The 15,569-nt window shown below is 42.9% G+C and overlaps 1 protein-coding gene across 5 annotated transcripts in view; it reads right to left on the bottom strand.

Annotated features, from left to right (window-relative positions):
* LOC116945255 (otoferlin-like) overlaps positions 1-15,569 on the bottom strand; it is a 203,638-nt gene that overhangs the window by 163,774 nt on the left and 24,295 nt on the right. For all 5 annotated transcript variants that reach the window (XM_076069000.1, XM_076068999.1, XM_032959605.2 and 2 more), the window contains exon 3: positions 10,500-10,588. In XM_076069000.1, the coding sequence (XP_075925115.1) occupies positions 10,500-10,588 (89 nt within the window). The remainder of the gene's footprint in view (positions 1-10,499; positions 10,589-15,569) is intronic.

Raw genomic sequence — 15,569 nt, 5'->3', positions numbered from 1 at the left:
TCCATCTATGTTCGGAACGGAGGAGGGGGGAAGAGGAGGAAACAGCCACGGTGCGATGCTCTGTCCTGTGTTGCGTTATAACTATGCTACAATATTATACCTTCCAATCTAAACTACATTGTACAATATCGTATCCATAGACAAATCCCACCCTTGAATATTACAATGCGTTACTATACACTACCCTATACTTTAGACTATAAAATATTAGACTTGTAGTATTACACTATGTATTATTCTATTAACCCTACCGTATACCACACTGCTGTATATTCACTATACAATTACGGTACTATATATTGCCTTATGAATTATGTTAAAAATTACACTGTTATACTATTTATTATTATAGAAATGCTATAAACTATACTACTGACCGTCGTGTGATAGGTACTAATAGGCAGTGCCAGCGAATGGACTGCGGTCTGAAAGTCACCGTAAAATACAATCAATCAAGAACCGAAATGGTTTATAACGTCTTTCCAATGGTTACTAAGCCAGAATCCATCTTCTCGGTTGAAATTGTCTCTGTGTTTGTATATGTGGATAGCCTCATGAACGAATCTCTCATGGTAGCCGGACGGCTTGCAGAGAACCTCCGTCTTGGATAAGTCAATGTCATGTTGGCCCACTGAATTATAACAGTGATCTGCCATGGTTGAGGTGTTCATCCTACCGTGTTTCAAGTCTGCTTTATGTTCACGGATGCGGTCCGAGATATGTCGTTTGGTTTCTCCAATGTAGCTGCTACCACAGAGGCAACTTAGTTTGTAAACGCCCGGGTACTGTATGTCTGGAACAGCATCTTTTACAGATGGAACCAGATCACGGATTTTATGTACTGTGTTGAATCGGACCTGGATCTTGTGTTTATTCAAGATTTTGGAGATCTTTTTTGTGATCCCCGCAATGTAGGGTAAAGTGATGGTTTTGAATGGCTCCTCAAGAGGATCCTTCTTCATGGTTGGAGTGATGGCTTTGCGGATTGTGTAGTCGGAGTAACTATTAGCCTTGAGAGCTTGGTGTATGTGCTTGAGTTCACTAGCAATGTGTTCCTGGTCGGAAATGCACTGGGCTCTATGGTATAGAGTCTTGATGAGGGAATTCTTCTGGGATGGATGGTGGTGGGAATCCGGTTTTAAGTAAGCATCCGTATGGGTAGCTTTCCTGTAGACAGAGTGGCTCATTGAACCATCAGGTTTCCTTTTAATTAGGACATCCAAAAAGGGTAGCTTGCCATCTTTTTCGACTTCCATGGTAAATCTTATGGCTGGGTGTATGGAATTGATGTGGTCGAGGAATTGGTCTAGAGCAGGCCGGCCATGTGGCCAGATGAGAAAAGTGTCATCCACATACCTCTTCCATAAGGTCGGGCGTAGAGTGGCAGTCTGGATGGCGTCAGTCTCAATTTTTTCCATGAAAACGTTGGCTACAACCGGCGATAGGGGGGAGCCCATTGGGGTGCCCTCAGTTTTTTTGTAGAAAGTTCCATTTCAGGTGAAGTATGTGTTGGTTAAGCAGTGTCTCACCAGGGGGGGTACATCAGTATGCAGTCCTTGATGAACCAAGTCTTAAATGATTGCGATGGTGTCAGGTACAGAAACTTTGGTGAATAGGGAAACCACATCAAAACTGTTAAGCAGGTCGTCTGGGGACAGGGAAATACCCTTGATTGTCGAAACCAGTTGAGTAGAGTTTAGAACCGCAGAGGTGGTTTTTCCAGTAAAAGGCCGCAGGATTTCAGACAGAAAACGAGCCAGTTTGTAGGTGGGGGAGTTGACAGTACAGACGATGGGACGAAGAGGTGTATCTTCTTTATGTATCTTTGGAAGGCCATATAATCATGGTGGCCTGGCCGCAGAAGGTTTCAATGATAACTGTTTGGTTTGATCAATTAATGCTGTTGAATCAGACATTATTTTGTTGGTTTTAGTAACGAGGCTGTTGGTGGGGTCTCTTCCTATTTTTGTGTAGCTGCCATCGTTGAGTAGTTCCTGAATTTTGTTGTTATATTCTATTTTGTCCATGATGACAAAATCATTTCTGATTCAACAGCATTTTACAAACTTTCCCATTAAGCCATCTAGTGGCCAGCAGACCTCTACATTGGCATTTAGCTCCTGAATGTATTGCCATGCGCTAGAATGTCATTACATTTTCAAATAGTTTCAGTAAAAACAAGACACGGGGGTCCTATTTACCAATTACCTTGTTCTACAAATATCTCAGTCACGGGGGGCTGTCTGATTATACTTCACCATAAACAGCACTGACTGACCTTTAAAATAAACACAACTTGTGGAAACAAGATTTCGCGTGATTATCAACCAATAAAACCATCTGATAAGCCAACAAGATAGAACATTTTACATGGGAGACACGAGTTGAAGACAAACCGTAATAAAGTTTAAACATTCACAGTTCATATAATTGCTGTAACGACACATCGGTAAGTGCTCAAGATTGACAACAATAATTGTGATACTGTTGACTGCTCAGCGATGCGAGTGCATATCGATACGAGTGCATATCGATACAGATGCGAGTGCATATCGATACGAGTGCATATCGATGCCGATGCGAGCGCACGTCACCGCGGCTCTCGCTCATGAGACCGTCGCTGTCTCGTGAGTTGTCTCGCCTTGTACAACAAAATAAACCTTGCACGTGGCATCACCAGTCTTCGATCTGAAGCCGGGCGCGCATCTCCCCCGCGCATTCGAGTGCGCTGGCGGAGAGCACATTTCTTTGTTTACACAAATTAACTGGTCCCCCCCCCACCACACACATGATGACCCAGAAAAATTAAACCTCCGGGGACACATCGCCTGCGTCTGTAGGCAACTTTCTCATTTGTTTAGCTACTACCAGGGAAAGTACTCGGCTTAGTCGAACTGCGCTAGCTCTAAGGGTCCTCTAGTCAAAGGGCAGGAAGGACTTCACACGTGTGTTGCTAATACGGAGGCAGCAGCAGAAGACAGTGGATTATTCACAGACGCTGCCGAAAAGATATTTATCATTCACGCTCAGGACAATACCCTCCGAGTCTCCCGTGGTTCATACTTTGTGAATGTGGTGCCTATGGGTGCACTTCGATACAATGTAAAAAAAACACACGTTGCAGGACCGTGGGAAGCCAGGACACTTAAGAGTAGATTTATGACAGATGTCTGCTGTTGTCTTCCTACAAAACGCAGTCGTCCAAGCTTACTTTGAATCAGGATAATTGATTTTACATAAAAAAAAAAATATGCAACACAAAGTGCATTTATCTCATGACAAACCACGAGACGCAGCTTTAAGTACCCGACTGGTTTATTTTTGTAATAGATGTGCAGCTTGTGCTAGGTTTATACAGTCAGTGTAAACTAAAAAAATAACAATTCCTCTTTAATGGCTGATGGATTTAGGCCTCGAAGCGAAGGGATTGCCTGCTGTCAGAATTAATGACTAGCGACCAGTAAACACGCAGGAGCACCTTACGAGCGACATTTTCAGTGGATAATAAAAAAAACAAGTGTCAAGTCTGGTCGTGAATGAGGCCTGAAACCTTCCTGGCAATGTTCCTTCTGCAGTTGAAAGATAACTAAAATGTATATTACTGGTAGGGACCTCCTGGTTACACCAGCCCACAGGGGATTATTGTGTCCGTCCGTCCGTCGTGCATCAAAAAATGGGAGGGGTGGCACTGGGTGGAGAGGGGAGGGTGGGGAGGGTGGGGAGGGGCTGGTCACCCCGTGGTGCCCTTATAAAACTCAACGTTTAACCTACTCACGCCGGCTTGTGCCCGGCGTGAGTAGAAGTGGCGCCACTTCTTTCAAATGTTCTTGCCGTTGATTTTCACACCTGATAATGACTGCTTGTGTTGCAGTCGAAACGTCGAGAGAATGTTTTATGTATATTTTATTATTTTATTCTTTCCCTTCAACGTGACTTTACCGAAAGAACCAAGAATATGAATCACTGCAGTCACGAAAGCTTTAAATCAAAATCCAACACTTCTTACTTGTGAGAACAATCACAGACTACATGTGACGAGACGGTTTTTCTTAAGCACTTGAATGTGGATATAAGTATTTTAAATAGAGTTCGATTTAAAGCTTTCGTGACTGCAGGGATTCATATTCTTGGTTCTTTCGGTAAAGTCACCACGTAGAAGGGAAATAATAAAATAATACAACAAAATAAACCTTGCACGTGGCCTTCACCGGTCTTCGATCTGAATCTGGGCGCGCACGACTTTCTCAAACGCTCAAGATGCCGTCAGGGTTCGTCAGGGGGGGGGGGGGGGGGTGGGGGGGTGCAAGCGTCGCTCTACATCTCCCCCGTGCAATTCGAGTGCATTCGACATCGTTTCATTATTTCCCTTCATCGTGACTTTACCGAAGGAACCAAGAATAGTTTTAGTTGCTTTATTCTGTGTACATTGGACGTGGAGAGAAAAAAACAACCCAACACACTGAGATATCGTTGTGTTGGCAATGTTGTCTCTCACCTGCTTGTACTGCAAGGCGTTTGGTTCTGGGCGATTGTAAAGACCAGAACAAACGACAGTCAGAATGCGTTTCTGCACAAGTAGGATTTCAGCTAACACTGATCATCAAACTTCAGGCTCATAAAGTTTCATACATGCCCCAAAATTGATTATTAAAATGTAGATTTTTACAAATATTGTCAATGTCAAGGAGTCCATGTTATGCAGTGATGGTAATGGTTCAGCAAATAGCACTTTTAACTCTTCATCCAAAATAGAGATTACCTCGCATAGCTCTTCTGCCAATCAAAATTAGAAACCAAATAGTATTTTTACGTATTTACTTTCTAACAAACTGATAAGTCTCTGTCTCCCTCTTTGTTTTTCTATCCATCTTGACCGATTTTTCTTTCGCGAGCTGTTTTCTTTCGTTGTCAAATCATGGCTCTCATAGCCATGCAAATCACATGCCAGAAAATCTAAATCACAAATCCTGCTAATTCATTTCGCACCATTAACCCACAAATTAACGGAACTGTGTTCAAAGGATTCCCACTGCCAGCTCCCGGATTACATTCTGCGCAGAGGGACAAATTAGAGTGGCGATGCACCATGTGCCAGGGGCTTTCGCTGATCTCAGCATTCGTGCGGATCGTTCCGAGTCCCATAAGCAGGGGAAACATAAATGAATTGGAAATACACAAACCCACACACTTTACCCATCTCCCATGGTAACTCGTTACCGGCGTAACAGCTGTCCGATTCACTACACACTTCGGGAAAAGGTTACCTCTTAACGTCATCATCCGCACGTTGTCTGTCTGTGAGTTTTTTTTTTTGTACCAAAGATCACTTTGTTTGCTTGTGTTATCTCTGCGTTGTACGGTTATCGTAATCTTGACCAGGTCGAGCTTGTTTGTACAAGAGTTGGCGTAGGCTCAAGTTGTTACCTGGTAAAATAAACTCTCCGATGTTGATTTCACATGTGGGAAAGTAGACATAGAAGAAGACAATCTTTCAAAATCAGCAGGCATTAATAAAAAGGGACACAGAACAGCATTAATGAAGAATTTAATTTGGCTTATTAATAGACAAAATTATCTTAACCACCTCGAGCAAGTTTGGCAGGATGCTCTGCTTTCAAGTAACTGTTTCCGGGATGTAATCGCAAGCTATATTCTAATTTATGAATGTCGTATTTAAATGATTGCGTAACAAAATGGATCGCTGTGAAAATATTCTACTGAACAACCAGCTATGGCCCTTGAACGACATTACGTAATTGACAAGCCAGTCGTTCGAATGTATAAATGTATATTTGTTGCGTGTGTTTAATTTGTCGTCTTTCCCCCGTACCTCCGATTAGCACAGTCGGCTACGGATGGTGCGAAAGAGGTTCAACATAGCGCATATTTTGTAAAATGAAACTATTTCACGTGCACTTTCATCTTGAGACAATGATGGTGGGGTTTTTCATTTCTTCCCCATCTTAGATCCACATATGCCCATGTCATGTGCGCTTTTGCCATGGCAATGGTTCGTAATAATGGGCGGAATATTGCCTGCAACCATGTCATACAGCCATATAAAAAATAAAACAAAACCCTTTGGCATCGGGCTGCTATATAGCATTAGTAGTGCACACGAGGCACTTTGAAAATGAATTAGAGTAAATAGAAATTACATTTTGGTTTACTCGATTCTCTGCTGCCACTGGGAAAGTGTGCATCACAAAATTCAACGTTTATTTTCTAATTTCTAATGAACTTAAACATGAATACAAACACAATCGTTCCATCTTATTATTAACAGTAAATTCTGCAAACTAATAAAAAAAACTTTTTTTATATATATATAAAATCGGTTTGAAATCATTAACGATTCATAATTTCGAGAATAATTAATCATTCGCTTTGCAAATTAAGCCCCTCTCACGAAGGAATCCTGAAGCATTAAGCACTTCATGAAGCCAATTATAATTTACTGCGGCGGCGCAGTAATTAGCACACCGCAATAACAACCTGGTTTACCAGAGTTCAATCCCCGGCGATGGTGAACGCCAAGCGAGGAGTGATAACCGAACCAGTTCTGGCCTTCCTCCCCTTTCACAAACCTGCAACGGACCAGCTCGGTGCAGTGTGGTGAAGAAACCCTCATGACCGACTTGGCGTGCGAGGCCTCTATTAAGGAGTGGCCGTAACTTCACGCGTGTAATACATTGGAGACTATGCACACGCGTGTGCGTGTGTGTGTGTGCGGTGAACTTCTTACGGGCCCCTATGTGAGCCAACGGTGCTCATCGGATGGTGTGGGAGAAAGATAGCAAATTAAACACAAAAATCTGTTCTAAAGACTTACGTTTACAATCTCGATTTTTTTTTTATTTAAAGGGCATTGCTCCAGTGGTTTTCTGGAGCAGAAGCGCATCTGAAAGCACGCCACGCAGTAACCGTCTTTGTCCGATGGCTTGCAGAAAGCTGCTGCGAGGATGGCCGGCGTTTGCGTGATGGTTTACGCTCCTCGACGAGACCAGCAAGGTAATAATGTGCTCTGAATGCTTCACTAGTTGTTACGGTAATGTGCTCAGAGAGGAGGGCCAGAGTCTTTCCTGCACTGGATGTGTGTTAAAGTTTATTTTCCGTAGTGCAGCGTTTTTCACGCTGTTAAACCTGCTCTGTTTATTACTTGGTTTAGGTTCCCTTTATACAAATAGCTTTAAACACGTCAGCACTGTATCGTATATTACACAACATCAGAACCATGCTTGAGTCGTTTGGCAACCCCCCTTGACTGGCGTGGGGCTCATACAAACACATTCAAGGCCGAGTTAATGCAGAGGAAGTGCAAGACAGGTTAAAATATAGATATATTCAGGAATTGAAGTTAGGTCCCTGAGATCAGAGAACAGTGTGCAAACCATTCCACCACCCACTCCTCACAAACTAAAAACACATTTTTTTTTACTTTAGCCGATAAGGCACACGGAGCTATATATTATTTTGCAGAAGCAACCTGGCCACAAATGAAAGCTCAACGAAGTCGTTTATCATGTGGAAATTTATTGTAGTGATATATGTACTCAAAACATTTTTTTTTTACGTGGAGAGAAAAACCAGAGGACCTGGAGAAAAATCCACGTGACCACGGGGAGATAGAACACACAAACTCCAAATATACAGCAGCAGCAGGCGTCAGGTTCAGGATCGAACCCACGACCTCCTGTACGCCAGGCAAGGTAGTTAACATCTCGCCACCATGCCGTGCACATTTATGAAACATAGCTTCTGTATTTTGATTTAAAGCTTTCGTGACTGCAGGGATTCATATTCTTGGTTCTTTCGGTAAATTCACGAAGGGAAACATTTTATTTTATTGTTTCCCTTCTACGTGACTTTACTGAAAGAACCAAGAATATAAAGCATCTGTAGTACATATTCTTTGGGTCTTTTGGTAAAGTCACGTAGATAGGTCGCCGCCCACCACTCACATTAACATTAGCTGCCCCGCCCATGCTGCTGACATTTGGTCTATGCCCATTTCAAACCTTTATAAACAGTTTGCCTTTTCCTGATGACGACCACTTGTGTTGCGATCGAAACGTGACTTTATCCAAAGACCCAAAGAATACGAATGCCTGCAGTCACGAAAGCTTTAAGTCAAGATTCATCTGTAGTACATTCATCACGAAAGGCCACTCGTATAAATATATGATTTGATTAAATCATAATTTAAGTATCCGTCCAGGAGACCCCACACTAAGTCCTAGAACTCTCTTTCAGGAGGGCCCTGCATCGGGTTTTTATATCAAGCTGCTTTCAGCCAATAAATCAAGAGTGGGAGGAAACCTTAGAAAATCCACGCTCACAAGGGGGCAAAACACACGACCCCCGTACAGATGGAAACAGATGGTGATTAGTCCACTTGCTGTACTGTCCTCTCCTTGCAAGCCATGGTGTGACAACTTCAATGCCCACATTTGCGCGATCCCTCCAACTCTCGCCTCCACAGTGCATGCACTATCACTGCCCGACTGGTGGCCTTTCTCATGGTCTCTACGTTCAATTTATGGCAGAAAATATTGTGAGTTCTGTGTTTTTGAATTCAAGGTGAAGGTGCAGGAACTCCGACTGCTTGCTCACATTACTGCTGGCAGAAGGGCCTCCACACGAGGGCGTTGCGGAGCTCCTCTATGGTTATTGTTAGCCTACTCTTTCCTTGCTGACCAGGCATCTCGGAAGAGGCTGGGAAGAACACGCACTTTACATCACCAACTGTGGTGTGCTCATTCATACTGCTGCGTGAAACTCATCCAATGGTTGGCAACTGCCATGCTTGGAGACTGAATCGAGCCAGCATACTTCCAGTACACGAAGACAGCATCCTGATCTTTAATAATATTACATTATGGTATAAAATATAAGGTGGCCGCAGCCAATAAACCACATTACAGTGACTGCAAACTTCACCTCATTGCATCCAATGTCACATTGAACCTGCTGAGAAGCGTCCGTTGGGTAGGAAAAAAAAATCCCACCAGCAGAAATAAATAGGCAAGCTACCGAGAGGCTGGGATGAATTATGCTCCAACAGGGTCATTTGGTCGTGCGTTTAGAAAACCATTCAATATTGTATAAAGACGGAGTGGATTAAATCCTATGCTATAGTAGCTGGTAGCATGCATCAGAGTTCCCCTGTGGCTAACTGAGACGATGCATTCAGGTTCTGTGACGTACATTGAGCTACGTGGTAGCCAGACTAGGGGACTCTCACGGCCTGATTAGCATTGAACATTTCAAAGTGGCGACTCGTAGGCCCAGGGGGTTTTGAAGTTTAGGAAGCGGGGTTACCCGGGTGGTCAGACTGTGGCGAGAGGAGTCTCAGATATCTCCCTAGCCTCGGGCTAGGAAAACCCTTTACCCAGCTCGGAACAGTCATACGTCTGTCACAGAACACGGATTCAAATTATCTGACAATAACCGTCAAGGAAACGCCATAGGGCGTTCGACGTCAAATGTCACACGCGTGGGAGAACACACCTCGAAGGCTACGACATGGCAAATGAGGAGCGCTTTGCCGGTAAGTGTCACGCCCAAGTTCATTGTGCCCACCACACGCCTGTTGTTGCACGTTCACAGGTACTTTGATTTTTTTTTTTAAACGAGGGGTTGAGGAGTGACGTGTCCAAACGGGGGAAATTAAATGCGCAATGATATATGCTCCATAATAAAGCGTTATTAATTTGTGATACCGCGTTGGCAGTGGGTGCACGAAAAATATTGTTTTTTTATTTCTTTATCTCATTTGTCAATGACACTTGAAGGAAAATTTTGTTAGAGGTGACGTTTGAGGCAAGGGCCATTCTTAAAAGCACATGCATTATCTATAATAATCACATGCATTACCTGTAATAATCACATGCATTATCTGTAATAATCACATGCATTATCTGTAATAATCACATGCATTATCAGTAATAATCACATGCATTACCTATAATAATCACATGCATTATCTGTAATAATCACATGCATTATCTGTAATAATCACATGCATTATCTGTAATAATCACATGCATTATCTGTAATAATCACATGCATTATCTGTAATAATCACATGCATTCTCTATAATTATCACATGCATTATCTATAATAATCACATGGACATATGAAGAAGGCATATTACCCTAAACGTTGATCGTTATGAAATCTTTTTTTTATTTTAAAGGCAGTGTTATTGACGAATGTGTTGAGTTTTCTTGTACGCTATATAAATGGACTGTTTTTTCCTACTCAAAATAGCATGGGTGCTGGCTTTGGTCACTTGAACCTTGCAAGACAGTATGACCAGCTTAGCCACACGATTGCGTGAATTACCTGCTCATGTGAATTGTCACCAAACGCATCCGTGTACACATGCGTGCGTCCTTGTTCGCACAGCTGAGTGCAATACACCATTGCTCACTTTTTATTGTATGCGAGCACTCGCACACACAAACACACAAATCCACCGGTGCATGCGGCCTACCTTTTAGAGAGCAGCTTACTGTAATTGTAAACTCGGACTTCCAAGGTTTCACTTCCATTGATTGCGCTAGCCAGCGGCCAGCGAAAGGTCTGCGGAACAAAGGATACATCACGTCAAGCAGAGTTAGCGGAGTCTGTAGTGGAGCACCACACAGGCCAAGATGACCCAATCAATACATTCAGTGCGGGAGTGTACGGGAGACCCAATTCGTTGGAGAACATTGATGTGAGCTGGCAAGCACGTTTCCACTGTGTGACTGATGGGGAAGCTTCACAGAACATCCACTTAGCAAGATAGCCCTTGGTCGTATTCTGTTTGCGAATGGAAAGATCAAATGCGTGCACACTGCTATTTCCAGATTCGCCTAAGAATAAAAATCCCACAATGGTATTTGGACGGGTAAAAAACATAGATGCAGGCACGTCAGATGGTAACACCCATTGAGCATTGAAAAATGTTTATGCTCCTACTGATACTCCTGCTGTTATGGAGTGACTCATGCTGCCAGCTATGGCTGCAAAGTTTGGTCGTACATATTATGTATATCGTTTATTGTTAAATTTGAATCACAGTTCCTATGACCACTGTTACATTGCTTTTATAGCTTTATTTTGGTGATTTCGAAAACGTATGGTTAAGCCATGTTTAGTCAAGTACGGAGTTAGTCTGAGAACTTTATCTAAATTGTCTTATGGTTGTTATTGTTAGACTTGCATCCCATTGGGATCTTTGCACACAGCGTTCATGTACGTTGCTTTTTTCTGGAAGATTTTACTGTTTTTTTCCTGGATGTTTCTGTTGCGCGTCATCACTTTAAGATGTTCTTTGTTCGTGTTTTTGTTTGTTGCGGTTGCACCCGAGTCAAGAGCCTCATGGCTCACAGGGCTCTACACCTAATAAATTACACTGAAAACTGAGCAAAGCAGCTCCTATCACAAGGATGGCCACAGGCCAAGACCGACGGCATTGGCAGCAGTTATTTGGCATTGCAGGGAGGGAATGCATCGGGATCCTAGGATGAAAAGCGCATCGTGAAATTTTGAATTATTATGTTTAAGATAAAAAGAACAAAAACTTAAATGATTAAACATGAAACCCGTGTTAAAAGTTATTGTAAAAAATAAACAAAATGAACAATATACAATGCCTAAATACAAAATAAAAAAAACAGTGTAAATAAATCCTGTCACTGTGAGGGCACTTGTACATCAAAGAAAATACGCAAGGTAACGATGCGATTTTTGAAGTATATACTGTATATCGACATGTTATTTTTAATAAGCAGATACAGTTCTGTTGTTTAACAAGAACAGAACCATCTGGTCCCCACACAGCTAATAGGCCTCATTAATCAATCTCGCAGCTCGGAGGCGGAAAACCATTAACTTCTCTTCGTCTCACAACTGGGTAGCCTCCCTCCACGCACAAAGGTGTTGTATTGTACTTCGAAGATGTATATACTGGCAAATAAGTGTTTGGGACTGGAATCAAATTATAACGCCGAGGTTATTTAAATAGTCCAAGGGGGTAAAAATATTGCGGTGGAGAGCCATCCGAATATATTTACTCTGCATTATAATGACCTGCAGGTGGTAAACAGGCCCTCATCAGCATGATTTGGGCCGGTAAACAGCCGCTGATGGGGTACCTGGAGTCAGGGCCCTCCCAGAATGCCGTGAGAGCCCTTGCAACGCAGTACAGCAACATTGTATATTTATTGTGCATTTTGTCAATTGTGGGTAACTATGTGCCACTTGGAAATAAATAAGATTGAGTTAGTTTACTACATCCCTCAATTAACCAAGACACTGCATAATACGTTTTGCACAATTTTCTTCTAAATCGTACTGTGAATTATATTGTGGCTAGTCTATCAATAAATTCGCAGAGTAAATAACCAAGTGTATTAATTCCAGAGAAATTTGTACCAAGCCTTTGCCTTCCCAGTGACGGTGTTTATACATCGCACAGGGCTCTCATTTGAGGCTGAGTAGATCTAAGGGAGGCTCAAGGCTGGTAAGGATCATCGTCACTGGTGTTGGCTGTTAGCGGGAATTGAACCCGGGTCGCCGGGTTCGTAGCGCTGTGTGCTAACCGCGACACTACCACCCAAACGCACAGAAAAACAGACCTCCGTGTTAGCTAAGCTACTATATTTTGGTAAATACTGCTTGTACACACCTATCATGCCCTTCCACATTTCTCTCCCCATCTCTGTTCATTAGTCAAGAGCTTAAAGTATGAACTATTTTAGGCCGAGCCAACCTCCTGAGATTCTCGTTCCAAATGCCATCGATATGCCCAGTAAGGAATTGAATGTGGACCATCGAGACTGCAGCTCAGTGTGCCATCATTTCATTAACCGGCCGCAAACACACGGTCACACGCACACACGAACGCACACACAAACTGTCAAATCAAACATCTCCCAATGGGGGAACAACTAGAGAAATAGCAAGCTGTGCACAACATTAAGATTGTATCTTGGTGCTGTCAACATCCCTCGTTAGGAGCATCCCAGAGAACTGGCGTCTCTGCTGGTGCTTTGGAACTATAGGAGGGGGAAAGGAAGGTTCCAACTAAAGCCTGCCATAGCATGATAGACACATAGAGGAATAGGTTTTACCCTTTTAACTGGCACAAAAACTGACACCTTTATTCAAGGCATCATGTTTGCAATAACCACAACACAAGCAGTCAAATTGCAAACAAAAAAGACAACTCTGATAATAATATGCACTGTCCTTGAATTTGATTGGTCCACACCCGAGACGTCTTTTCTTAGAGCCTAGTCTCCATTGGTGTTGGACCAGAAGATGCCAAAAGGCGTACAACTCAAAAACAGCGCACTATCAGAGTATTGAGGGTGTCAGTTTTTGTGCCAGTTTGAAGGGTAAAACCTATTCCTCTATCTTGTTACTGGCAAAGGAGGTCTCATAATGATAGACACATTAACTATTTAAAATTTTACCAGGTAACGTCCACTCCGCTATATAGCTCTTTTTCAGAGGCCATAAATGATAGCTCAGCAAAAGTGGCTTATCGCGTGCAAATGTATAGCAGCAAAATACTCTCAATGCGCGTTTCTAAAATGTGGAGGGACAAACCGGAGGGCCCAGGAGAAAAATCCATGCGACCACGGGGAGAGAGACACATGCAAACTCCAAATATACAGGCGTCAGGGATGGGATCGAACCCACGACCTCCTGTATACCAGGCAAGCTAGTTAAAATCTCCCATGATTTCGGGGTTATCCGAGGAGAGAACCCTCACTGCCAAGAGAATTTCGTGCCCCGAGGGAGTTGCTCTCGCTGACAAGTTGAACTTTGCAATTCACGCCGCACCACGCAAAACAAGTTTCTGGCAAATGTTTCCCATCCATCACCGCAGTCATAACAACGTGCGACTTTTGGTAATTCCAGTGGCTGGTTAGGATTACGCACGACAAATAAACATTAATGTATATTTCAGGGCGCCTTTGTCGAGAGAAGAATCGATGATGAAGTGTGGAAAGCAGTGCGCAGTGCAACCACCCAGGTGCACATTTCATCAGCACGGCAAAGGTGCAGCCCTGCAATGACTTGCTCGCACCACTGCTAGCAGAAGGGGCCTCCGCTAGCGGGCATCTCTAGAGCTGTTGTTCTCCGCGGTATTTTTGATCCTGCTCTTCCACGCTGGAGGAGCCACACTTTACCCCCACCACACATGGCCTGGCACGTCAACCGAGTGCCATACCCACCAATATACTTCTAGGTGCACAGAGGCAGGGGCATTTGTGAAATGTGCTCATTGTTTCGACTGCCTCGGTATTGCAAATCCAGTGCGCTAAACCACAACACCGCAACAGCTAACCATCACAGTGCTATTGACTCCAATACCACGGTGATGTTAAAAGGCAGAGGTTGGCAAGATTTGGTCACTTGACAAATGGTATAACGATATACAAATTTGGCACTGCAGGTCACAAGATGATAACTACACAAATTTGTAGTGGGGCACCACACAAACCAAAGATGACCCAATCAACATAGTCAGTAGTGGGAGGTGCATGGGAGACCCAATTCGTTGGAGAATGCGGTTCCACTGTGCGATTGATGAAGACGCTTCAAACAACATCCACTTCGCAAGAAAGCCCTTGGTTGGATTCTGTTTGTGAATGCAAAAAACCCACAATGGAATTTTGACGGGTAAAACACAGATGCAGGCACGTCAGAGGGTAACACCCATTGAGCTTTAGAGCTGGGATTATTGGTTCTACAAGCAAAAGCAAGTAGACCACATTTCCTTTTTGAAAACACATTTCAGGTAATTTACAGCTTGTCGAAATGATTGCAGAAGTTTACAGGCAGCAGTTTGGAAAATGTACATTGTTCTTAATCCACCAACACATAGTGTACAATTAAAAACACGTCTTTTAAAGGTGTACATATTTAAGGTGTAAAGTTTCCATCTGATTTTCTTTTTTTGGAAAACTCCACTCAAGCCAAGTGGAGAATGCAACCGATTGCATCACTCGAAATCAACAATGTACCCACACACTATTTGTAAATGTATGAACACCAAAAGGCTTCTGACATTGAGAGGCAGGTTACTTCATGGCTTATCACCCTAAACTCCCCAAAAAAATTGTAATATGGACTCCAAGAAGTGTTTAATCACTGTAGAAAATTGAACAACCTTCAGGGCATTCCAGATTAATATTTCCCAGTGGTGTGTTTTTTTTTAAACATTCACACAGCTACATTCAATACCCAACACATTACGTAAAAGTCATATTTTACTTGCAAGATACTTGGGTCATGTTGCTCGTGCGAATTTGGTTCATTTCCATTGCCACTAAAATGTGACAATTTGGGCTTTTCATGAAAAACATTTGAATTACAAATTAGTTGTATTGGTGTCATATCCATTGAAACGAGGTGTCCATTTATAACTCTCGTAGAGTAGTGCATCACCCCGAGTTATAGAATCGCTTGCCGAAGGCAACGTCACAAAACCACTTATGAGATTCCTTCAAGGGGCACCACAGTGGCGAGATGTTAACTACCTTGCCTGGTATGCAGTAGGTCG

Source organism: Petromyzon marinus, chromosome 23, assembly GCF_048934315.1.
Source record: "Petromyzon marinus isolate PM22_M1 ecotype Great Lakes invasive population chromosome 23, UKy_Petmar_22M1.pri1.0, whole genome shotgun sequence".
Lineage (NCBI taxonomy): Eukaryota > Metazoa > Chordata > Hyperoartia > Petromyzontiformes > Petromyzontidae > Petromyzon > Petromyzon marinus.
The sequence above is the reverse complement of the archived record's forward strand: the minus strand, read 5'-3'. Positions and strand labels throughout refer to the sequence as shown.